This window comes from Anser cygnoides, chromosome 6 (assembly GCF_040182565.1).
Source record: "Anser cygnoides isolate HZ-2024a breed goose chromosome 6, Taihu_goose_T2T_genome, whole genome shotgun sequence".
NCBI lineage: Eukaryota > Metazoa > Chordata > Aves > Anseriformes > Anatidae > Anser > Anser cygnoides.
The window spans coordinates 7,096,487-7,121,706 of record NC_089878.1 but is presented as its reverse complement, the minus strand read 5'-3'; the positions used below and the strand labels follow the sequence as shown (position 1 = coordinate 7,121,706).

Here is a 25,220-nt window from a genome sequence, read left to right as displayed (position 1 = left end):
AAATATCTGACACTTGGAAGAGAAAAACTACATGGAAAGTCAAGTTTTTGAAGACCAACTCGAGAATCTTTAGATTCTCAGTTATTCACGTAGCTCAGAGACAAAGCCCAAGTAAATAAGATATTGCACAGGCAGGTTCTCATTTCCATGTATACATATGTACATGGTGACACAGTCTTAATTATATTTGGTTTTGAACTTTGAGTCTTATTTTCCAAACACTTTGCATCCGTACCATGTAATTGACTTCGACTGTTTGTAGGCTTATAACCTTCTCTTCTATTATTAAATGTGCAAGTTTTAAGGTTGAACGTTTGCACTAAGATCTTTTTTTTCTCCTTATTTTGCCCCAAATCATTGGCGAACAGCAGGACTGAAATCCAGTGTGGTCCAACATAAAAAGAGGTTAATAAGAATGTATGAACGTGAATTATTCACGTGTCTAGATCAGGATGTCTCAGCATTGCTGTTCTGGAGCTGTATAATCATGAGATTAACTCAGCCTAGGAAATTCTTGCTGGGATAAGTCTCAGTATGCATGGATGTGTTTTTATTTTTTGTCCAGGTATGCATTTTTCTTTTTTTTAAGGTAGTACTTCAAGTAACTTATGGTTATGTATCTTTCTAATTTTATTCCATTGGAGGAGCAAACCTTATTCTGTATTTCACGGATACTTTATTTCCTGAATAAAAATTTCAAATACTTTTTCCCTGATACTTTAAGATTAGATACCAAAGGAATACAGAGTTGAGGATTACTTTGACTGTAATAGGCTGAAACTTGTATTAAGGTTAGAATATATGTTAGGCCAGCCCTGAAGTTCTTCAAGTATTTGCTCGTGAGTTGTTGATATAGAGAAAATACTGATTTAGGAGAAAGAAAACTACACATTTCAAGTTCAGGAGTGCAAAGTTACAGTAGGAAGATATATTGGAAAGAATCCCCAGAACCATCTGATATACTACTGGTAATATTTATCTTATTTGTTCTTCTTTCTTCCTTTTATTTCCTCTTGTAGCCACTATCGATGCAGATGGACAGGGATTTTGTCAAGGTGGATTTAGTATTGACTTTACAAAGGTATGTGATTGTTACTTAATTCCCATGAGTCAGCAAACAGTTCCAGGTTACCAATCACCCTGATACAGAACGCTTACAAGCACAGATGCTATGAAACGAAATGTAAAGCACCATTCCTGGGGGATAAAGAACAAACTCCTTGTAAATTTAAAAACAAAAAGCAAAACAAATAGGCTGGTAGTATAACTGTTTCTCTTTACATCTTCACAACAGCGTGCTTCTATGTGTTGTAGGAATCATGCCATAAGTAAATAAACTACTTTTCCAGCCTCATGCCATAAGCCTCTGCTGCAGCTAGTCCTCAAGTGAAATAAACCGTAGAGTTCAGGTTTTTCGAGATGCTTATTTTGAAAGGATTGGTGTGTGGCTAATTTTAGTTGCTCAGGAAAAATAACAGTGCTAAAGTGAATTGGGAAACAATGTTCTTGTGAATGAGGCTTTGTTTTTCTCATCGGATACAACAATTTAACTTTCTTCTTCGTTGTTTTTCTTTTATGTTTGTTCTAGTGTATGTTCTTCCTTTTATAGTTTTTTTTAAATCACAATTACTTTTTAAATTCAGTCATGATAACACAGTGCATAACTCTGAGAGCTAACTATAGTTTTTTACACTGTACAATTAACTTGTTTAGCATCTTCTGGGCATGTTAAGACCTATTTGTGATGTGGCAATCTTTTGGGTTCTTCACACTTTATAACTGGGTCATATCCCTCCACTCTGTGCCTGAGGACACCCATGTTTTTCCTCGGGAGAACTGTAGAAAGGGCAGTACAGAACTGCAAGTGTTTCAGTTATTTCTCCTGAACCCCTGAAAACCCTTCAGGATTACAGTGCAGACTCTAGTCCGTGTTAAAACAAATGTTGGGCTCTAATCCAACCCCCCTAGCTGAATGGGCAAGCCTGGTATCTCCAAATCTGTGACCTAGATTGTTCTGAGTGACGAATATGGGAGCTTTTAGATTAAACCAGGGTAAATGACTTAATTATGCAGCAAACCCTATGATTTCAGCCGCCTGATTAAGTCCTTATGGAGCCAGTTCCTAGCACTGGGGTAGCTAATGTGGTTCAAGTTTCGTAAAATTGTTTGTGGATTGCAGTTGTACCAAGGAATGTCGTGTTGGGGGAATTACATTACAGCTTTTCTGAATTAAACCTTTCTAATGATAAGTTGTAGAAACAGGCAAGGCAAAAGATGAAACTAGTTTTGTGTGTTGACCATAAAACATGTTAGTGTTTTGTAGCATTCTTAACGTTATCTCCTATTTCTGTTGTCTTAGATAATGTGGGTAGAAGGGTCTACTCAAATAAAAGCAAAATTCTGCTGATAATTTTAGATGGGTGGCATAGAGAAGCGAGTCACAGAAGAGGTATTTTTTCTTATCCTAGCATTTTACAAGATACATTTCTAATTAGGTTCAGTCATTCCTTCAAAAACATAATGTCTTGGAGTAAGTGATGCTACAGCAATTTACTTGTGTGGGATTACTTGATTGCCACAAACAAAAGACATATTCTCTTGTTCTTTAAATATGCTTGATGTGAAGATTCCCCTTTTTCTTTTTTGTTTTTCCCAAGGGAGACAGAGTGCTACTTGGAGGACCTGGAAGTTTTTACTGGCAAGGTAAGATATATTATTGATGTCGCAGAAGAGGCTGACCTCATTAATTTTCTCTTCATCTTTTTATTCCTTTGTATCCGCATTCCTCCAAACACTGTCAACTTTGTCAGTAGGAAAACTAACAAAAATAATTTTATTCATCCGTCAAAGTATTTCCTGGATCGTGGGAACCACAGATTAAAGCTGAAGTAGTAACCATATAGATGTCTTTTTGCCTTTTAAATAGCTCCATGATAATTTTAAAGGCGTTTTCCTGAGAATGTGGAATTTGCGTTTGCACTAGCTGGATAAATTTCTTTTAGGATGCTTTGCTGCTTTTTTCAAAATCTACCATTTTTTTATTTTCTTACACACATATCAAGTATGTATTTTCAGTGAGAAACATACCCTGCAAAGAAAACAATTATTTTCATTTGGAGGCCAAGATGGATTGCATTTGTTTGACTGATCTGTTTGTGCTATGGCGCATATCTTAACTTTTACTGCACTACTCTGTTTCCACAGAACATTTCCTATATATTTTGGTAACATGGTCTTCACTGCATGTTTGCAGGATCATTCAATGTTTACCTATAGCTGTCAGTTGAGATGGTGCTGCTACAACCAGGACAGCTGCCAAGCTCTGTTACCTGGCTTGTTTTTTTATGTAAATACCAATGCTTTATGAAAGATTTTCTGTTTCAAACTCTGAACAAAATGGAATGATTGAAAATCACCTGCAAATACAGGATAATATAGATTGGTTTTGGATTCATTTTACTATTTCTGGGCAAAAGTGCTAGCACATCTGCTAAAACAAACTTATTCTCTTCTGTTACTACACACACACACAAAAAAAAAAAACTCAGCTCTGAATAGAAGATGGTAACAGCATACTTGTAAAAACTAATTTTTCACCCCAAGTTTTACTCTGCATTGTGGTATGCTAGACTAGTTCTCCCTATGCTTCGTAAACGTCTGGGGAATATGCATGTGAACTCAGTGCTCTTCTGAAAAAACACATTTGTGGTTTAAACTGAAAGAAAAGAATGTCGTGAAGTCACCATCTAGTGGCTACTGAGGTGAAAACAGGGAGAAGGCAGGAATATAATATGCTCTGCTTATTAGCTTGTCTGCTTTATTATGCTTTCAAGTTATTATATTTAGACAAGGACTGATGACTCAGCATAAGCTTATGCTTACTGTTACCTAACTGAGCAGTCCCATTCAAGTCCCAGCTTACATGTAGGAGCAGTGTCTACTTTCAGTGAGAACTGTTCATGTGCTTGTGATTAAATATGTGCATAAATCTTTGCTGAAGCAGGATCCCGATTTCCACTTTTATCCTTTCTAGTACTGCTGCTTTTGGTTCTTTTCTGGTAAGTATTATGGAAGAGTTGTTGCTTTAGAGGCAAACGTTCTGTAAATGTCTTTTTTATTGAATGAGTGCACGTGCAATTTCCTGTTGTTTTAAGCTGTTTTCTTTCTCTTTAGGCCAACTTATTTCTGATCGAGTGACAGAAATTGTGGCTAAATATGACTCCAAAGTCTACAGTACAAAATATGATGACCAATTAGCAACCAGACCTGCTAGTGCTGCTTTTGATGACAGTTACTTGGGTGCGTAACTTGAAGAGGAAGAAAACCTGTTTGTACTTGAAAAACCCTCTTCTGCCATTCTTAACATTTGGCAGATAACTAAAGAGCTATGTACCTGAAAACACAGTAATTTGTGTGTGACCGATGCTTAGTTATCTTGCTGTAAGCCTGATTCAAAAACCAGATGATGACAGAACAAATGGGAATATTTCAAAAAAATTTGCTCTGTAATTCAGGCCTAGTATAAATCATCAGGTATGATTTTTACATAAGTCACTCACATAGCTGCTTTTTTAAAATTAATAGCTGTTTCTAAATCATTTATCGAAACAAAAATGGGAAATAATCATGATTGGGAAGAAAACTAATGAAAAGACTTTCTTAGACGGTTAGGAAATTGCCATTTAGCCTTATATATGTCTCAGTGGATTCAGAAAAAAGCAAGGGTGGACCAGGACATTTTCCAGGGACCTACTCTGAAAACGTACTCTAAAATCCTAAGATAATATTAAAGAGTTCATTTTCTGTGAATATTATTTCTCTTGATACCAATAGTTAGGTATGTAGATAAAGATTTTTCAAGAACAGGACTAACCATATGGAAAAGCACAGAATCTAGGATTAATGTGGCTTTTTGCTCACTAAACTTTAAGCTTGTTTTAGCTTTAAACTAAGCATTGTTTCTGACTGCAGGGTTTAGTGATGCCCCTGTTTTTCTGATTCTTTCTAAAAAAATCTATTTAGATATGTATGTTGTTAATAAACTTAGTAGAGAGAAAGTAAGTAAAATGTATGCTTTTGTTGCTGCATGTAGAAGTCACTGCACTTCTACATTCCAGACAGAAAGTAGAAAGAGTATCCAAACACAGAAAACCTAATTGTGTTTCTAATTAAAACTTGCATGGCTGTATGCAGATTGGTTTGTCATCCCACAATTGCTAACCACAGCTGGGAAGCTGTTTGTGTAATCCCTAGACAACCTGTTCCTAAAAGCTGAATCTCTCGGAAGCAGAGGTGCTCTTTATTTTGAAATACACTATTTTTCAGTGAGTTACATCAGTCGTAGATCTTCTCTGAATCTCAAGTGAACTAGCAACTCACTACTGTGGTAGCTGGAGAATAAGGAACATGAAATTCAAACAGAAGCGTTGTGATAATTAAAGTGATAATTAAAGACTCCTAATGTTCTTTGCGTTAAAAAGGAAGTGCTATAGCCAAAAAAAACCACTATTGTTCATATTCATTAGATGTCTTCTGAACAGAAGAGGTACTAATGAGCCAGGAATATTTGACCTGCTCTCCTGGATTCTTCTGTTAGCAGAACCTGTCAGATTATTTTAATATTACCTTATAACTGTGTGCAAAATAGTCATCTGTCAGTCACTGTCTCACTTGAAATATTATCAGAGTTATTTATTTTGGTTAAGCATTGATAAATCAGCAGTTCTGTCCTTTATATTGGTCCTGTTCTAAACTGTTGTCAGGTTTTATTCTTTTCTACCTACAGAAAAGTTTCATTTGCAGAGTCCAAAATGGATAGTATTTTACAAATGAACCTTTGGCAAGATTATTAGCAAATAGTTGCTGGGCTTCACTGATATTCAGTAGCCTTGTTATAAATTGTTCAGGGATTCATTTTGAAAAAGGCATTAATCAAGATGGAATCTACTTTTGTTTGTGTTTTTGTTAGGAAAAATTCGAACTGAAGCACTACTGATCAGTCCCTGAGGCTGTCTGAAACATGCTTCTGGTCCCGAAAGAAACTAGGGTACCAAGTCTGCTAAATCCACTCAGTGAACTTGTCAGGTTTCACTGCACTTACACGGATGTTGATTAATTACAGTCTGCTCATGTAACTGTTGATTGCTTAAGCTAGATAAATGCAAAACATTCATTATATTTTAAGATGAAATGAGAGGGCAGTGCACTGAGACCTATGAAGAGTTTAGACAGATAAAAGGCTTAAAAAGGTTCTTGAAGTGATTTACTAATTTTGTCTGTTGATCAGGTTATTCGGTGGCTGTTGGAGACTTTAGCGGTGATGGAATAGAAGGTAAGATCCTTGTTTCAGTAAAAAAAAAAAAATCAAAAAAAAATCATGGTAATACGTTGGGCAGGTCTTTCAAATAAATGGTACAGAACAAATGATCAAGTGCATAGGAAAATGTATGAAGCGCTAGGACTGAGCTACCCTGTTCAAGCAAAGGCCTTCTGCTCTGGAACCTGGATGTTACCTGCATGTCTGTCTTTTTATTTCAGACTTTGTGTCAGGTGTCCCAAGAGCAGCAAGAACACTGGGCATGGTAGGAAATTTGAAACATTTAACTTTGTAATAAATGAAAAGATTAATGTTGTTGGTATGCTATAATGAGTATTTTCTCACATGCAGGTGTCTATCTACAATGGGAAAAACATGTCTTCCATGTACAACTTTACTGGAGAGCAGGTATGTACCTTTACGTGGTACAGTAAGTGGCAGGAAGGTTACTCCTGTAGAAAGATGACATGTTGGGACAGTACTTGGGGTACTAGACCACGTCAAGTTCTATATCATATTAGCTTAAGTACATGGGAAAAGTTAATCAAGTTTGTAGGAATCCTAAGAATATATGTTCTGTGAGTTCTTGTTTGATGGTATTACTTAGAAAAGCAACTTTATTTGAATGGAGTAAATGCTGCCCACTTGGATAACTAGGAAGGAGGAGGGAGAATGGGGAAGGTATCTGAGCCTTTTACCTTCTCATAGGGTAAGGAAAAGAAATGAAAATAAAAGAAAAACCATTTTTGCAGTATACGTCATTATCTCCCTAATGTCTTCTCTGTACAGTGTTGTGTAAACTTACTTAAGTGTTTATACCAATACAGCTCATAAGTTTGTTTTGAATTTTGTTTTTCAGATGGCTGCCTACTTCGGGTATTCGGTGGCTGCCACAGATATCAATGGGGACAAGTAAGTGGGCTCCCTTTTCTCACCCCTGCTATTTTATTAAAAAACAATTTTAAAAAAGCCTTACCTCTAATATACATTTCTGTTTTGTTTAACTAGTTAAACATGTATCTGTGTAATCAACTTTTTTGCTAGTCTTGAGCATTTTAACAAGTGTAGATGGTTTCTGATATTTGCTATATGTAACTATATGTGTGTATTCATGTAAAAAAATCATCATTTAAAAGCATTAAGTTCTGCTATATTTGTGCTTTCTTTGTCATAAATATTTAGCTTCTGTTGCAATTTAAAGATAGGAAACTTTTACCTTAGTATTGACTTGAGTGCTGAGTTAATCCTGCTAATGGATACTTGAGAGAATGAAACCAGACTTTCATGCTGTTATTGAAGAACCTTATCCTTCTTTGGTCCAGTTATACAGATTTGTTTATCGGAGCCCCTCTTTTTATGGATCGAGGTTCTGATGGGAAACTTCAGGAGGTCGGCCAAGTTTCCATTTGTCTTCAGCGAGCCTCTGGAGGGTTTCAGATCACAAAGCTGAATGGGTTTGAGATATTTGCAAGATTCAGCAGTGCAATTGCCCCACTGGGTGATCTAGATCAGGATGGCTTCAATGGTAGGATATCAATTATTGATCAATGTTTTCAGTTTATAGACTCAATGTAGACAGCACATGGAGTGTGGATTCTGCAAACAAACATTAAGTATTCTAACCATGAGTGAATGTTGGACATGAAGGTCTAGACTCCTTTCGATGCTTGTATGCTACTCCCAAGAATGCTAACAGGAGTTACATGTATGCATCGAGCAGAGACTATACCATTTAAACTACAGCATGGATTATTTTAGCTGTTACATTAATCAGTGTTTTACTTCCTATGTGATAAGTACAGTAGACATCTTGATTAAATATCTGACTGTCCATTGTGACTTGCGAGGATTGACATCCTCGATATAATTTTCCTGTTTATATTGTTTAAAGACAATCTTCTTCTTCAGAAGCACAAAGATGACCAGGATTAAAAAAGGATTTGTTTCCTTTGAGAGCTGGTTAAAATAGTCTGATAGAAGAGATTTTCAAGAGAAAAGACTAGTTATTTCTTTTTTATTACTACTTTTTTGAAAAAAGAAAAGTCTGTTGAAAATGTTTTGTAACAACTATAGTGAACTACACCAACTTCTTGAGTAAGTCTTTGGATGAGAAGTCTGAGTCTGATGCAACTGAAGCTGTGGACTCCCAAGCCCTTGGCCAGTGCTTCTTGTTCCTTTCACTTAGGAATGGACAGCAGCGTAACAGCCAAGAATTATATAATTTTGGGTCAGAGACTTCCAGGAATCCTAGGGAGAACATGCTTTGCAAGTCATAATCCAGTGTTTCTCAAAGAGTGGTGGGAATTTGAGTTTCACAAAAAAATCCTTACAGTTTATTTTTTCCATTTTGATTGTAAGTTAAGCATCTTCTGAATGATCAAAAATTATAGTAGGTTAATATTTTAAATTCTCTGGTAGCTCTAATTGATTTTTTTAATGAAATCACAGGCATTTTATCGTAATTTTCACTTGTCTTTTGTTGTCTTGGAGATATCTCATTCTATCTGTAAAACAATCATGCTTTAAAACCCTGTAAGAGATCTATAAAGCAATATAATTTGTTCCAGTGACTTATCCATTAAACAGTATTAAGTGGATAAGTGGCTTACTCAATAATGGGTAAAATTTGATTTTAGGCCATCTGTGAATATCTTAAATTAAGTCTCTTTTTCTAGACCCTATTTTTTTGAAGTGCTGGCTTGAATATGATGTATATGTTGTAGTTGTAAATGCTTTATGCCATTGGTTCTGATGAGGTTAATATTTAGATTTTTTTAGTTACTAATGGTATATAGAATTAGTGTGAACATGCGATATCATGGCAGCTCTTCATGGAAGACATTGGAAAGATTATAGGAGTAGCCAAGAATTCTGGTCACTTGATTAGATTATCCAAATGATGTTTTCATTCCATCATATTTCAATCTGAAATAGAATGTAGGTGAGAAAATTGTGGCTAAATCTTCCTTGTAAGATTAATTATTTTGTCATTAAGTCTTTTTTTATTTCCTGGACTGTTTCATTTTGGTAGTGTTAATTAAAATACTTTTTTGTCTCAGTAAGATGCAGGATTGAAATTTCTACTGTTTTCATAAAGTTGGTAAAGATGAAAAAAAAACATAAACTGGTAATTTTTTGAGTGTTTTTTTCATGCACCTTTTTCAAACTTAAGAGAAGAGGGAATAAATTAATTACCTTTCTGTATCTTGTTTAATGTTTAAACACTTTCTTGTTAAGGAAGTCTTCGAACCTGCTGGGGAAATATTAAATTTAGATGACCTGTACACATTTAAAGCTGTCTTTAGAGATAGTGTTTCCTGTACAGAGTCCAATTAGCATTTTTCTTATTACTGTTTATTGTGCATTGATAAGTGCTCTTTAATGTATTAAACTGAAGAGATAGCATAATTGCAGTAACTGAAACTTCTCCATAAAATGTATTGCCAAGCCATGATTGTAGTAGACTGGAATTCAATATTTAACATTGCTTTAGGCTGATTACAGAATCTTTTGCATGTGATAAAATGTCACACCCTTTCGAGGAGCATGAGCGTGTTAATGAAATGGGCAGACAGTCCCGCTTTCTTCTGTGATTTGTCTCCAGCACTGACTAATTCTGGGCGTTTCATAAATTCAAAAGCATCCTAAATCCATATGGTTTGTAAATCAGAAGTGCAGAAGTGTTTGTAGAACTGTTCCTTTTCCATAGAAATTTATGATATGTTCTTGCTAAACATTCATAGTTTTTAGGGAATATTAGCATTCAGTTTTAAATAAGTAGTTTGAACATTTTAAAGTCTGGTCGTACTTTGTCCTTACTGACACACATTGAAACTGTAATATTAGAAATAATAGATAAACGTTGCACAAATACATTCCTATGTCTGTGTCTGGAGATGTTGAAGGTTGTTCTTTTGGTTTGCAGATATTGCAGTTGCTGCACCGTATGGTGGAGAGGACAAGAGAGGACTTGTCTATATCTACAATGGAAGAGCAACTGGTTTGAATGCAGTCCCGTCTCAAATTCTTGAAGGGCAGTGGGCTGCTCGCACTATGCCACCTAGCTTTGGGTACTCGCTGAAAGGAGCCACAGATGTGGACAAAAATGGATATCCAGGTCCTTGGCTCGGAATATCACTTTAGATTAACTTAATAGTACCTCTGACTAACAGTATATATTTAAAAATAAATTATAACATGAAGTTTTTGTCATTTCTTCCCAGACCTGATTGTTGGAGCCTTTGGTGTTGACACAGCTGTTTTGTACAGGTGAGTATTGCTGTATGCTTTTTACATAAGTGCACGCAGAAGGAAAGCTCAGTGGCATCCGTTAGTTACAAAATGAAGCTAGATAAGAGGGAAGTCTGAAATTCTGCTGTTCCACCTTTCAGACTACTGGAAATAACAGAGGAAAAAGGCTGCACTGCTGTTTTCACTGTGTAAATCTGCAGTCTGCAATTAATTATTTATCCCTCAATATATCTGTTGTTAAGAGAAAATCTAAATAAGCTCTGTTTAAGGCTTTTTGACTGAGTTTTCTAGATTCTGACATGTAGATTGTTGCTAACTATTACATTGTGTAGTCTCAATATCTTCATCAAGGCTTGCTCATTTGAGGAAAACACCTTATTTGTCTGTGCTGAAAACAGGAAGGGCTTTGCATTAACACTTAGTCTTAGCTGTTCATATTAAAACTGTAATGGTAGTAAAAGAGCACAGCAAAGGTTCTTGCTTTTCCTTATCAATTCCAAGATAATTTGTTTTTCTTGAAGTTCCAGTAAATATTTAAAAGTGTGTATGTGTGTATTTCATAGTTTGATGGAAGGGTATTGTCTACCGTGGTGCTGAATGCTGTTGAAAAGGGTATTTTCTTTGTAGGGCCAGACCAGTTATTAGAGTGAATGCTGCCCTGGAAGTTAATCCAACCATTCTAAACCCAGAAAACAAAGCCTGTTTACTGTCAGATGTAAAAGTTTCTTGGTAAGCAACATTTCTCTGTTTTTCTTTGAGGGGAGGGAACTTCTCAACTTTTATTTTCGTAATCTTCCAATTTTGAAAGGACTCATGAAGTCTAATGAGCCAATTAAAAAAAAAAAAGAGGGAAAGGTAGGGGGTAATCCAACATTTATTTTTATGAAAGAACAGGCAATACTAAATAAGAACTCTTCAACTACAGTGGAAGGACCAATATTGTCTTCAGTAGACACTAGACTGACTCTGAAGTTGCATCCTCCCTGCAGAGATTGCCACTTGTCTGTGTTAAGATCTTCCCAAGATAGAAATGGACTACACGGCTCTTGCAATGTTTTCATCTGGAGACTTTTTAGTTGAAAAATAGAGTGGGCTTATGGAAGACACATGGGGAATGGTCTGCGGCGTGGACTGGTTTTGGTTCAGTGGTATTATCTTGTTCCTGTACTATTATCCAAACCCACTTACCCTTTCTAGTGCTAAAAGGTTAAACTCAGTATGCCAGTTCCTTCTAGCTTTACAAGTGTATGACTCACCTCTGATTGCAGGAGTAAACACTCTGCTACATGGGTTACTATTCCTACATGAATCATGAATCCAAAGCTTTGCATTGCTTTCATTGCTGTCTACTAATATTAATAAGTTATAGTTTCTCTTCTACCAATAGAAAATAGGACTTGGGAGTGACCTAGAGTCTCAAAACAGAAGACCTTTGAACTGAGAAAAAGTGAAGAGTTTCAGAAGAAAATGAGGGGACACAAGTGTGTGAAATAAACTGAAATGAACTGTTTTTTTCCTCCAAAACAGCTTCAAAGTCAAATTCTGTCTAAAAGCGGATGGCAAAGGAAAGCTCCCTAATTCACTCAGTAAGTTCTGTTAGTTAAAAAATTCAGACTTTTTATAGTCTTTGCAGACATGATTACTGGTTACCGTTCTTTTACAGTACAATCCAGACAGTTCAGTAACCGTATAGATCTACAAGATTTTCTTCAGTAGGTTTTTTTCTTCTGAGATTGTGTTGGTTGAAATAAGTGTAATTTTTAGCATACTTAGGACTTCAAGCATATGCTTAAACGTTTTGTGGAAATAGTCTTGAAGTCCTTTGTATTTTACAAAAATGAGATGAAGTCTTATTTAGAGAGGAGTTTTAAATAAGTGTTCAAGTACATGCATTGTTAGGCCTTAAAAATATGGACAAGCCACAAAACTTTTCATATTTCTGTTGAAATTGTGAGCCTCTAATTGATATAACTGATTTAGGGATCAAATTTTCTGGAACAGAGTCAGAAAGATTGTTTCAAACAGGTTTTTAAGTGTCTCTGAGATTTTTTGTAGTGTGGCACATAGCCTGCTATAATTACATTTTTGCCTTATGATTGTAAATGCTTTTCCTTATTTTCTGTACAATGTTCATAAAGGAGGTATGGTTTGTGAAAATTCATGTAAATAGCTGTTAAATATTTAAAATATTTGCTAATTTTAGATTAGAAATACAGTTCATTTATATAAATGTTATGTGCAAGATTGTTTTAATGTTTACTGGGGGGTGGATGAGCTTTTTTCTTGCAGCTCCAAAGCAATTATAAATGTATCAGTGCTCAAACAGTAATTTATTTTCAGTTTTGAAAGAATGAGCAGAGTCCAGGTTAGAACCATACCAGTGCTTTTTAGCTACTGTATTGAGAATGCAGTAACAGATTTTAGATCCAAACACTTGGAGGTTTTATAAGCTCCAAGTGTTAAGGTTTTATTCTGGCAGAAATGAGCTTTTAAGCCCACTTCTGATGTGAATGTGCTCTGTGTTTAACTGGACAAAATATCCCTAATCTGAATGCTTTGGATTGGACAGATTTCCAGGTGGAGCTGCTGTTGGATAAACTTAAACAGAAAGGAGCCATAAGGAGAGCTCTCTTCCTCCACAGCAAACAGCCGAGCCACTCTAAGAATATGACTATTACAAAGGGGGGCAAAATGAATTGTGAAGAACTTGAGGCTTTTCTGAGGGTAAGTATCCATTTATGTTTTAGTGAAATCATTTCTGGTGCACTGTCTGTTAAAATTCCATGTGTTAAACGTGTTTAAAAAAACGCTAGAGAAATTTTATGCCTGATGGATAAACCTAGAATTATTAAACCCATTTGTCTCTCCTGGGTTATAGCTGCTGTCAGAGGATGAGCGATGGATAGTGTTGTGATTAAGGTCCTGGTCACTTAAGGGGACTGGAAATTGAATTTTGAACTTTGTTATCGACTTCTTGAAGAAGTCGTCTAGGCAAAAAAATTATTTATGATTTGCAAGAAACGTGGAAGTCAATAAGCGGAGTTTGTGCTTCTATCTTGGAGGTAAAAGAAATGAAGAAAAATATGGATCTGCAACTAAAGAGCAAAGATCAGCAAATAGCAGAGGCACCAGAGAATAATATACTCTTGGCTCCTTGTCAGTCTTTGTGCTTCAGTCCCTACAAATTTGAATGGGTGCTAAATCAATAAAATGAGTGACCCAGTAGAAGAAACACAGTCTGAAGAAAGAAAAAAAAAAAAAGGGAAAGAAAGCTCGAAGTGTAGCTATGTAAATTAGATGCAGCCCAGATTTACCACTGAGTCCTTATAAATCAAGCATAAACAATACTTAACCCTCTGTCTGTCAAATACAACAAAAAATAAATATAAAAATAGTGGTAATCATGAAGAATTCATTGAGGACAGGTAAATGGATGGAAATAGAAGTCCCAGGTCTTAGTATTGGCAAACTTTATTACTTTTCTACCTGACATTCTCATATGGAAAGTAACAAAACGTGATGATACAAGATGACCTTCAATTGGATGTAAAAGTAGTTGGAAAACATCAGGAAGAGTTATCACTAGGCTTCTGTCCAAAGAAGATAGCTTCTGAAGTAAGCTCCTGTAATGAACTTTTCTAGGTTCAGTAATTTTCAGTATTTTTGGCAAGAATAATGAAGCAGAGTTTACACTGATAAAATAGGCAGCTAATGTAAAACAAAGAGAGTTTGTAAATACTCTGAAAGACAAGATCAAATCTTAATAAATGGAATGATTTAAAAAGTATGAAAATCAATGAATCCAAAAAGAACATGTGCAAAAGAACACGTTTATAAAGCCTGAAGATGAATATCTTTGAGGGATGTTTAGCAGCATACAGATTTTTTTGTCTGATAGAAAAGAGTGGCATTGTACAGGTTCTAAGCCCCTTGCTACTGAGCTTTGACTTAATCCTTCTGTATGTTCTAGTTTTACATTTGTAAAACAGGCATGTTAATACCAAAATTGCCCATGTAACAAGTTAACATCGCAGGTTCTCTGAGATTCTCTAGTCTGAATAGAGCTCAGGTATTTTAATGTTTTGGCTTTTTCCTTCCTACCACAAGGAAGTAAGACCAATAAACAAAAATACTGGTCAATATTGTTGTTGGGATGACTGTTTGTTAACTAGGGATACTTTGTATTTGTTTTCTTTACATGCTTTAATTGTAATTCAAATCTTTGGTTTCCTCAGGATGAATCTGAATTTAGAGACAAACTAACTCCCATTACTATTTTTATGGAATATCGTCTGGATTACAGAACAGCTGCAGATGCAACAGGATTGCATCCTATCCTCAACCAATTCACTCCTGCTAACATGAGCAGACAGGTATATTTCTGACATGATCTGTGATGTGAGAATACAGAATGTATTTTCAGCTTTCAACACTTACTACATTGATCCTAGCACTTTTGAAAAACGAGGATACAAAAATATGCATTTAGGCTTTAGTCTCTGGGTTGTGGAACTTCTGATTGGACTTGTATTTTTCTCTTCTCTTTTTTTCCTTCTCTCTGTGGCAAATTTTGACACATTATGCCTTAGCATTGAACTTTTTTTTTAACCCAGACAGTGTTATTCTTTAGCACTGGACTTTTTTTCACCCAGACAGTGTAACAGTTTTCTGAAGAACAGAAGTGCATAGCAGTACTGGAGATGTTATCCTTGAAGTGTTGGAGTATTTCATCCATTCCACATCCTGTGCTGCTCTATGTATTTTATCTGTTTATAGCTCCCATAAAGTGATAGTTTTTCTGTTTCTGCCCTTTTGTATAAAGTTTTTACACTGCTTTGGAAAGAGGATAATGGAGATGCAGCTCAAGACAAACAGATTATTCAAAGTAAGGGAAGAGGATGAAGACGCTTAGGCATTAGTCCTGGAACTGCCAGGAGCATTCAGGATTGTGGCAGGCTTTTTGATTCAGTGTTGAAACAACATTATTGGAAATGTGTGTTAGAAGAGATGCAGGAATTATTAAATCAATATGCTTTTGATTTTTGCATAGGCACATATTCTGCTGGATTGTGGTGATGATAATATCTGCAAACCGAAGCTGGAGGTTTCAGTAGAAAGGTAACTAATTATATGAGAAAAGTGGCGTAGGAAAAGCTAACATCCCCACTTGATTTATGAAGTTTGAGAGCTTGCAATGCTTTTGTTAAATTAATAAAAAATAAAATAATAGTTGTTTATAATTGTTTGCTCTGTCAAAAAAAAAGTGTCGGGTTTTGTGGTTTATTGCAGATTTTATTTAAAAAATAATCTCATAAAACAGCATATATGTAGTATTTGATCCATTTTTGTTGGTGATTATAGTCACAGTTTTCTTTCAAATATAGTGCAGTGCTCTCTTGATATTTTTGAAGCATACGTACTGCCTCTGGATTTCTCTAATGTCTTCACGCAATTTCTGAATGCCTTGTTTCTTTGAGTTAGTTAAATGCAATATATGTAGAAACCTGAATGCGGAACTCATTTTTACACATTTTTTTCAGTGATCAGAAGAAGATCTATATTGGTGATGACAATCCCTTGACACTAATCGTCAATGCTCAGAATCAAGGGGAAGGAGCCTATGAAGCAGAACTCTTTGTCATTGTTCCTCCCCAAGCAGATTTCATTGGTGTTGTTCGTAACAATGAGGTAAAATTGCCTCTTTTTGCCTTTGCCACTTGAGACCTTTCTGATGTGGCTTATCAGTCACGAAACGCCTCTTGCTTTGTAGACGTACACAAAATCTGATACTCAACAAGAGGTCTCGGAGGAGCTAAGCTAGTCAATCTTCATGTTATTTGGCCTTGCAATCCATATTTCCTGCAGGGAGTTTTAACCCTTGTCTGATTGTCAGTGTATGTTTTAAAGAATCAAGTGCTTTATGTCACAGAAATCATCAGTGCTACCCAACATAAGAGTGATGAATTTTTTCTTTGATAACCTTGAAAGAACATCTGTCTCATATCAGAAATATGTCTCCATGCAGACTTCAATATTCAGATTTTATTAAGTTGGTTTAGTGATTGTTAGGACTGAGAAGTTGCATTAAAATTAACGTGGCGTACCTAGTGCTCTTCTCCAGAATTTCATACCGATGTCAAGAGGTAAAGAAAGACATTTGGTAATATTTCTTCCTATTTTTTTGCAGGCTTTAGCAAGACTGTCATGTGCATTTAAAACTGAGAATCAAACTCGCATGGTGGTTTGTGACCTGGGAAATCCCATGAAAGCAGGAACTAAGGTAAGGTTTGGTCCAACAGGTGTTTCAGTCTCTCATGGGTTTGTCTTTAGATTTATCTAATACTGACTTTTTTTAGTATATAATGAAGAGCTAGTTCATAATACACCTTTCTCTTAATGGAAAAGTAATAGTGCTTCTGTCTAACTTTGTGAAGTTTGAGGGTTTTGTCTATCTGCGACCCCTGCACTTATATCAAAAGTAGCTGAAACTAGAAGAATTCAAAAGCTGTTAGTGGGACCTTGCAGATATTAAGATACCACATAATAGGTCTAGTTTTCTGAGGAAAGAGTAAAAATCAGTCACAGCTAGAAACACTTTGACAGTGTTTTATTCTAAGAGACATCTTCGCACAGATGAATAATAAATGCTATTTCTAAAGCATTGAAGCAACTGTCATGCACTGACTTAAAACAAACGTTGTGACCTTGTGAATTTTGAACTGTTAAACTGTGCCCTGTTGTTTAGACTAAAGTAGTTTTTGCAACACACGTGGAGGCTCAGTTTTATCTAAAAATGGCTGAAGCAAGGGGGCGAGCATTATGTACGCTATATAGTTCTGGTTTATGGCAGTGATGCATCAGCTGTAATCTGTAGAGAAGGGTATGTTTACTGCTGTGATGAACTGCACAATTTTATTTGGCAATTCTGTATGTGTTCTCTAGATGACCACATGCCTCAAGCAATGTCATTGTAGTATAAAAGTATTAAGAAGCTTTTATCTTGTATTTTATTGTGCTTCCACTGAACCATGGTAATTTTTTTTCTGAAGCTATTAGCTGGTCTGCGCTTCAGCGTGCACCAGCAGTCTGAAATGGATACCTCCGTGAAGTTTGACTTGCAAATACGAAGGTATGGTAATCTGTGAATAAGCATGTCACCCGGTAGATCGTGTGCGAGCTATATACACTGTGAACTGAGCAGTTGTAGGTTCACTCTGAATTCAATCTATGGTTTTTGCTTGGTAATATTTAAAAAAAAAAAAAAAATACAGACATTCTTCTATGATTTATGTTTTTAAAATCTAGGGACAAGGTAGGAAAACTGTGTCCTATTTGAATGCAGTTTCTTTTGCTACAACTTTTTACACAGGTAATGGCACAAGTGAAATATTGCTGTTTTAATAATGAGGAACAAAAACATTTAAAGTGTTTCAAGACAGACCTTGTATTTTTGTACCTGCATGCTGTTGTGGTCTCCTAGTAGTTGTGTGGTGTAGTTTGGGATTCTAACCCTGTTATAAAACTGTTTGGACACTAAATTCCTTCTGACGTAAAAAGAGAATTTCAAATTTTATGTATTTTGAGAATGAGAGGTCTAAGGCTTCTAGGAGAGGCAATTCATATCATGGCTTTAGCAGATGCAATATGAAGTGCAATATTATGCGCTGTACTGTAGCCAGCATAAGAAGAGTCTAAAAAATTGAACAGAACAGCAATGTCCTTCTAATTATAAGTACTTTCATATACATGTGATATATAAATATGAATCTATGTTTACTGGAAATACTTAAGATTTGGAGATGTGATTGGAAGCTTTTTTTCCTCCACCATTCAAGGTTTTCATTTTTCCTATGCTGCAAATAAATTATTCTCATGCACATGCATTTTTCATCTACAAGAATTGAATAACTTTAAGCCTGGCATTCTATTTTAATGATACAGTGGTTTGCCATGCTGATCAAAGGCCATGGCAGCATTAAATCTCTTTGATCTCACACAGCTGTCTGTTCAATTTTCTCCCTCTTCTCCATCAGCTAGTAAGCTGTGCTGGTGGCACAGAGGGGTAGGCAAAAGTAGCTCTGGCACACTTTTCTGCCTTGGGACTAGGTCAAGGCCAAGTCTCTAGGCAAAGCAGGTGTCCTGAAGAGGAGCTTTAGGCTTTGCTGGCTATATAGTTGATGTTACTCAGCATTTTCTTAGGTGTGGCAGCTAAGGAGCAGAGTCAGCACAAGCTTTGTTTCCTTTATTAACTTCTCCCTGCACTGAGGGTGGGACTGGCGTGCGTGAAAGAAAGACCTCGCTGGAATGTGCTTTTTAGTTTTTAGTATATGTTGCTTTTCTACAGTGACTTGCGAGTCATGTTCTGACGTTGCATGCAATTGTTTGAAAAATTGTGAATACTTGATTCATTTCATTTAAGAAATTAACTTTTTTTTTCAGTTCCAATCTGTATGACAACCTAAGTCCAGTAGCATTCTACCAAGCTGATCTTGCCATTTCAGCAGCTGTTGAAATTAGAGGGTATGCACTGATACTATTTTAATACATCTTTTTTTTTTTTTCCTCAGATAAGCTTTGTATGTTTGTTTCTTTATATTTTAATAAACTTTCAGGTCTGCCTATGTTAGTTTTCAGGAAGCCATACAGAATTTTTTAGCATAAAGAAGTATGGTTTTCTAGCTGCTCTTCGGACTTTGAAACCTTAAATAATTACAAAATGAATTCCAAAAAATGGGTGTTTTGCTTCTTTTGTTATTTTTTTTTGGGGGGGGGGGGGGGATCACACCTCATTTTTACAGTTCGACATTTCTCTAGATCACTTTCTTCCTCCACAAACCTTTTCTAAAACCAAAGTTCAGACGCTTTCTATAAAGATAAGCTTGCTTCACCTTCTTCAGTCTTAAGCACAATATTGATATTGTAATGACTTCATTACCTCCATGGCCTACTTATTAGAAATACATACTTTATAACTAAAAGCTATACAGTCCTCTTGCTTAGCCAGTTAACTCAGCTTTCTGAATCATCATGTTATTAAATTTTCATTATATTCATTACTGTGGTCTAATTTTATTAGTATTTGGGGGAGCAGGGTGGAGAATCACTGAAAAGTATTATTGCTAGCTTCACTCTTTTCAGTGCATGTTGAATTCTTCTTATGACTACTGATAAGTCTCTACATCATCAGTATTACTCATTAGTTGAACATTTCACACAGTTTTCTTGGTGACATGTATAGATCTTAATTCTTCTAATGCTTTACTAAATGTTGTAGGGTGAATCCAAAGTTTAGGATAGGAAAAAATGTCACTAACTACATGTTCCATGTTCCATCTTTTCACATAGAGAAGAAAATCAAACATTTAATATGCAAGCCACTCATCCTCTGCTTTTTCTGTTTATTTTAAATACAGAGAATGAAAAATCGCAGGTTTTAGGCACCTTAAATTTTTTGAGATGTTATAGAGAAATTCATTTAATGTTTCACACTTGATTGTAACTACTTGTTTGCTCCACTGTTTAGTGTGTCGTCTCCTGATCACATATTCCTTCCTATTGCAAATTGGCAGCCCAAGGAGAATCCAGAAACAGAAGATGATATAGGGCCTCTAGTTCAGCATATCTATGAGGTATGCCATTACTACTGATTTCAAGGATGCAGTTCTGTGATAAAGAGAGAGAACTCTTTGGTGTCTCTTGCATAGAAACAAAGACCTTATTGTGATGGGTCAATAATTGATATGTGCAAGACGGGTCAGAATGCCTGCAATTAGTTTAACAGCAGTGGACAAGTACAAGACTTTTTTTACATCATTACACATTTTACTGTCTATAAGATTTTCTAGCCCTTTGAAATCTAGCTAAAATATATGAAGTATCTTGAACTCAGAAAATGACTCATGGTTGTAAATTATTCAGTATCCTTATTAGTATTCCAGTCTTTCTGAATCATTGTAGTGAAAGTCTTCTGCCGTGAAAAATTTTAAGTATTTAAAACTTCCTTAAATAATGATCACAGCTTTAATCTAGATTGTTTAATTAAACAAAACTGAGAGAGCTGTGTGAATAACTATTTGAAGTTGTTGTATAACTTATAAGAGACCATTTATCTAAAGAAACTGATGGGCACGTGTATCTGTGCTCAGTGTCTGCTGAAACATGCACAATGGCTGTGATTCATAAAACATGCAACAAAAACTCCATTTCATCAGGGCAAAAAAAAAATCATGCCATAGAGCTTTTCTTGGAAGAATTTCTTTATCAAATTACAAAAATAATTTTAAGTTTTGCCTGCTGGGGGACTGAAGTTTAGTTAACATTTTTACATCAAGTTGTTGATGCTCTTGCTGTAAGTTTTGAGGGTAAGGATCTTCATGTCAGTATCTATGGCTCAGATAAAAACTAACTGCTGTGTGTGCATTAACCAAGAAGGTTTCTTACATATGTTTGTTTTATTTTCATAATCAGCTGAGAAATAATGGCCCAAGTGCTTTCAGCAAGGTGATGATGACTCTGCAGTGGCCTTACAAATATAAAAACTACACACTGTTGTATATTGTTCAGTATGAAATTGATGGTCCCATGAACTGCACTTCTGATATGGAGATCAATCCACTGAAAATTAAGGTAACTGGGACTTTTCTTTTTGCTTGAGTGGAATGAAGTATGTTTGTTTATTTGGAAAGACTCAAAAAATATCAAATCCCTGAGAGCATGTTACAAGCTGAGTTAGGTTTTCATCTGTTGCTGAGGAGCAAGACTCCACTGTTTGATGGTACTTGTCAATGTATAGAAGTGAAATAAAAGGTAGACAGATTGTTAACGCAAAGATGTACTTTTTTCTGTTTATTCTTGAAAACTATGAGTTTGAGGTCCAAAGAAATGGAATTATGTTGAACATGGTTTTAAAAACATTCTAAATGCTTCAGGGCTGCTGATGTAAATTTCCTAGGTTTTATTTCCTGCAAGAACATTGCTTTATTTTTTTCTGTTACAAACTTATTTATCCTAGGCCAAAAGTCCCACCTAGGTCCATAGGGGTGTCTTGATGGGACTTGAGAATATCCTATTGTCACCAACAAACCAAGTAATTTGGTTAGACTAGAACAGAAGAAACTCATTTTTCTCAGGTTGGAGCAAGCAAAGAAACCCTCGGTAAAAACAAGCAAATTTTTATCAAGAGTAAAAAGCTGAATATTAAGACAACTTGGAGTGAGTAGCAAAAGTTAGTTTTAGAAGAACTTAAGCAAATATATGTATAAGATGACTAAGGAAGATATTCAGTGTACAGAACGGTAAAGAATACTTGTGTATCTTTGATCAGAAACCAACTTTTGAGTATATATAAATACAATTTTCCTGTGCTTTTGCAATGCCATTTGTAAAAATGTAAAAACTTGAATCTCTTGTAAGTTTTCTCATACACATTTCGTATTTAGGAGACAATTAGTATGGCTATGCCTAGTTCCACGTGCAAATTTCAATTTTACATTGGGAATTTTTAAGGAAATGCTGAAATAATTTCTTCAACGTACTGTATACTTTCTCAAGACCCTCCTAAAAGATTCTTTGTAGGTGTCTGTACACATGCACAGTGGTATATGATATATAGGTACCATGCTCGTATTTCTTTTCAGAGTTAAAAAATAAGAAATGTTGAGGTAAAATACTTAAAATATTGCAATATCAGATTTTTTTTACTGTAATCTAAGTATTTTTTATGTTCTGTCTACACAAGAAAAAGTTTTGAGTTGAAGAGAAATTAAGATACTTGAGGTTCTATGATAGATCTTAATAGAAATTTACACCAGTGCTCTAGAAAAGGCAGGAGTAATGTTTTAACTACAGCTGTGGGTGAAACCAGAGTCTGAAGAACTGTAAATCTTAACTAGGATGCAAAGAGGGAAACCTCTTAAGTTCTGTGTTTCCTTGACCTCTTAACTTAGAGATACCTGTAAACTTCACAGTTAAAAATTACTTATTATTTGGGTTTCCTTGGGGTATCCTAGATTTCTACTTCTAAGGATGATGACAAGAACGAAACGCTTAGCAGGGAAGATAATCGTGATCATCGCATCAGTCGAAGGGATATAACTGCCATTGAAGGGGATGTGCACACTTTGGTAAGCTTTCAACATTGATATGTCCACAGGATGCTGGGTTTTTAAAGGAGAGGTATAGATGCATGAGACACAGAATCATTTCAGAAAACGTGTTAGAGCTTGTTCTGTAAAGGGTAACAGACAAAAAGTCATGCTCTGGAGTTACGTGTTGAGTGTGGTTTGCGTGTTTTGTTTTTTCCTCCCCCTCCCCAATGTGTATGTTTTCCTCAGGGTAGTCATCCAATAAAGCATGTGCCTGCAGTTTCGTGCTGCTAAGTTTTATGTCCTTAAAAACGAAGGTCAAGTTGAGCACTTCATTCAGTGTTAGTCTTCTATATAGCACTGTTTCGTCAATTTGAAAATCAATGGTTCCTAGGAGAAAGACTGGTACAATAGATAAAACAGATGCAGGTGACTGCTGCATCATCTTCGCTGCTGAGAGTTGTACTTAGACTGGCAGATGTACTTAAACTATACGGTGATTTAATCTGTAGCATAGCCAAAATCACAGCTATGAAATGAAGCCTTATTTTGCTCTGCTTTCTTGAAATACTGATGGGGTTGCATCAGTGTTATCTTACGGATTTTAATGGAAATGTGGTTGAGAAATGCCACCTAAACTTCTGACGTTCTAAGTATTATAAGCTTATAAGTTAGGTCAGTCAGTCACGTTTGAAGTCTTCCTGTTGAATGCAACAAAGTGTATTTTGTCAGATGCATTAATTCCCATGAGTTTTCCCATCAAAACACATGTGGAGGATGATAACGTGAATTGATTAGAAACTGTCCCCCACACTGTAGACAGTTTTTTCATATATACGTAGATAAAGATAAAGCTACTGCCAGTTGTTTCATCTTTGGGCTCCAAAAACCTAGGAATGGCTTACATAGCATTTCTCTGAATGAAAACTTACGGAATATTTCAAGTAGTTATTTAATATTGGATTTTTTTAACGTACTTAAATAGCTTATGTTGGTTTGGCTAGTAAATAGAATAATCAAGTACATGTATAAATCAAGTAAGGCCGTTAACTTTTCAAATATTTTCCAATATCCTTCCTTATTTTTACACGCAGGGCTGTGGGAATGCTGATTGTTTAAAGATAGTCTGCCAAGTTGGCCACCTGGAGAGGGGAAAGAGTGCAATATTGTATTTGAAGTCACGCCTTTGGACCCAAACTTTCATGAATGTGAGTGAATGTGTATAGTATGTCCCTGTCTCTGAAACATTTTATATCCATATACAACACTAATTTTGTTTTTGTTACCCAGAAAGAAAATCAGAATCACTCTTATTCTCTCAAATCGTCTGCTTCATTCAATGTTATAGAGTTCCCTTATAAGAATCTTTCCTTTGAAGATATCCACAATTCTACAGTGGTAAGTCATGTACATCCATTGTGAGTTAACATAAATAATTATTTCAAAATTAATGAAAAAAGAAGGATTGCTCAATAGCTGTTTGTGGCTTGATTTAATTCCAATTTCATCTGATAATCATATATTAATTACTGTTATGCACACAATCAAGCATAAAAAATATTTTGTGCTAAAACTAGAGTTCACAATATTTGTAGCTTTAGAGATTTAACTGAAAAATGAAAAAAGGAAGTGATTGTGAACAGGCCTAGTGTTCTTGGTAATGTCAGTGTTGCTAGAGAAATATATGAGTTGAAAATTGCACTCTACTGCATTAGTCTGAATAATGGACCTTGATTATATTATATCAAATACGATGTGTGTGGAAGTAAAAGACCATCTGTGCTCTAGAGAGGTTTGAAGAGAAAGGAGACAGGGAGACAGGGTAGAAACAGAAGGGAACATGTGGGTCGCTCCGTTTGGCTGCCAGATTAAGTTTTTGGTAGGTAGTATAGCATAACAGATTGTTAAGAAAGAAAAGGGTGGGGGGAACATGCTGAAAAAGGATTGTGATTATTTATTTTTGAATATGGTTTCCAGTGCCTGTTAGTAACTGCTTTTTATCTCCTAAACCTTGTGGAGTTGAATCCTTCCTCTCAGAGGAAGGTGAAAAAAAATCTCCCTCTCCCCCATTTAGGGTGAAAAGAAAGGAAAACCAAAAGCACTTTTATTATTTTTCTCTAATTCTCGAACACTTCAGAAATCCTACTGTTGTACTGAAAATCACCAAGCGTTATAGAATACATGTTGCTATGGTATCACTGACTGAATTAAAAAAAACTCCTGAAAATCCTAATAAATTAAGGCCAGTGAAGCCTTTATGTAACTATTTAAATTTTCTAAATTTTTCAAATCACAGATTTTAAATATTATAGAATCAAGATAAGCACTACTTAAAATGCATGAATGAACTTAACATCCTGCTGCTGTGCAAAATTTGTTTTATTGTTTTTTTCCCTATTAGGTTACTACAAATATTACATGGGGCATTCAACCGCAGCCTATGCCTGTACCAGTGTGGGTTATAATTTTGGCTGTCCTAGCAGGATTATTGCTCTTGGCTGTCCTAGTGCTTGTTATGTACAGGGTAAGTACTGCATTGTTCGTTCCTGTGTTGGTTTCCCTCCTAGTGC

At 35.6% G+C, this 25,220-nt stretch overlaps 1 protein-coding gene and 1 long non-coding RNA gene across 2 annotated transcripts in view; one reads left to right on the top strand and one right to left on the bottom strand.

Annotated features, from left to right (window-relative positions):
* LOC125182135 (uncharacterized) overlaps positions 1-25,220 on the bottom strand; it is a 52,459-nt gene that overhangs the window by 18,437 nt on the left and 8,802 nt on the right. The window lies entirely within an intron of this gene.
* Positions 1-25,220, top strand: part of ITGAV (integrin subunit alpha V) — a 46,790-nt gene that overhangs the window by 16,271 nt on the left and 5,299 nt on the right. Inside the window, exons 5-29 of the mRNA XM_048058313.2 lie at positions 1,020-1,081; positions 2,658-2,703; positions 4,174-4,299; positions 6,287-6,331; positions 6,538-6,581; positions 6,668-6,724; positions 7,176-7,228; positions 7,639-7,841; positions 10,242-10,433; positions 10,540-10,585; positions 11,195-11,296; positions 12,095-12,153; positions 13,137-13,291; positions 14,803-14,940; positions 15,618-15,685; positions 16,108-16,255; positions 16,755-16,847; positions 17,617-17,696; positions 19,007-19,087; positions 20,091-20,196; positions 21,035-21,193; positions 22,576-22,689; positions 23,745-23,858; positions 23,941-24,048; positions 25,052-25,174. Of these exons, the coding sequence (XP_047914270.2) occupies positions 1,020-1,081; positions 2,658-2,703; positions 4,174-4,299; positions 6,287-6,331; positions 6,538-6,581; positions 6,668-6,724; positions 7,176-7,228; positions 7,639-7,841; positions 10,242-10,433; positions 10,540-10,585; positions 11,195-11,296; positions 12,095-12,153; positions 13,137-13,291; positions 14,803-14,940; positions 15,618-15,685; positions 16,108-16,255; positions 16,755-16,847; positions 17,617-17,696; positions 19,007-19,087; positions 20,091-20,196; positions 21,035-21,193; positions 22,576-22,689; positions 23,745-23,858; positions 23,941-24,048; positions 25,052-25,174 (2,522 nt within the window). The remainder of the gene's footprint in view (positions 1-1,019; positions 1,082-2,657; positions 2,704-4,173; positions 4,300-6,286; positions 6,332-6,537; positions 6,582-6,667; positions 6,725-7,175; positions 7,229-7,638; positions 7,842-10,241; positions 10,434-10,539; positions 10,586-11,194; positions 11,297-12,094; positions 12,154-13,136; positions 13,292-14,802; positions 14,941-15,617; positions 15,686-16,107; positions 16,256-16,754; positions 16,848-17,616; positions 17,697-19,006; positions 19,088-20,090; positions 20,197-21,034; positions 21,194-22,575; positions 22,690-23,744; positions 23,859-23,940; positions 24,049-25,051; positions 25,175-25,220) is intronic.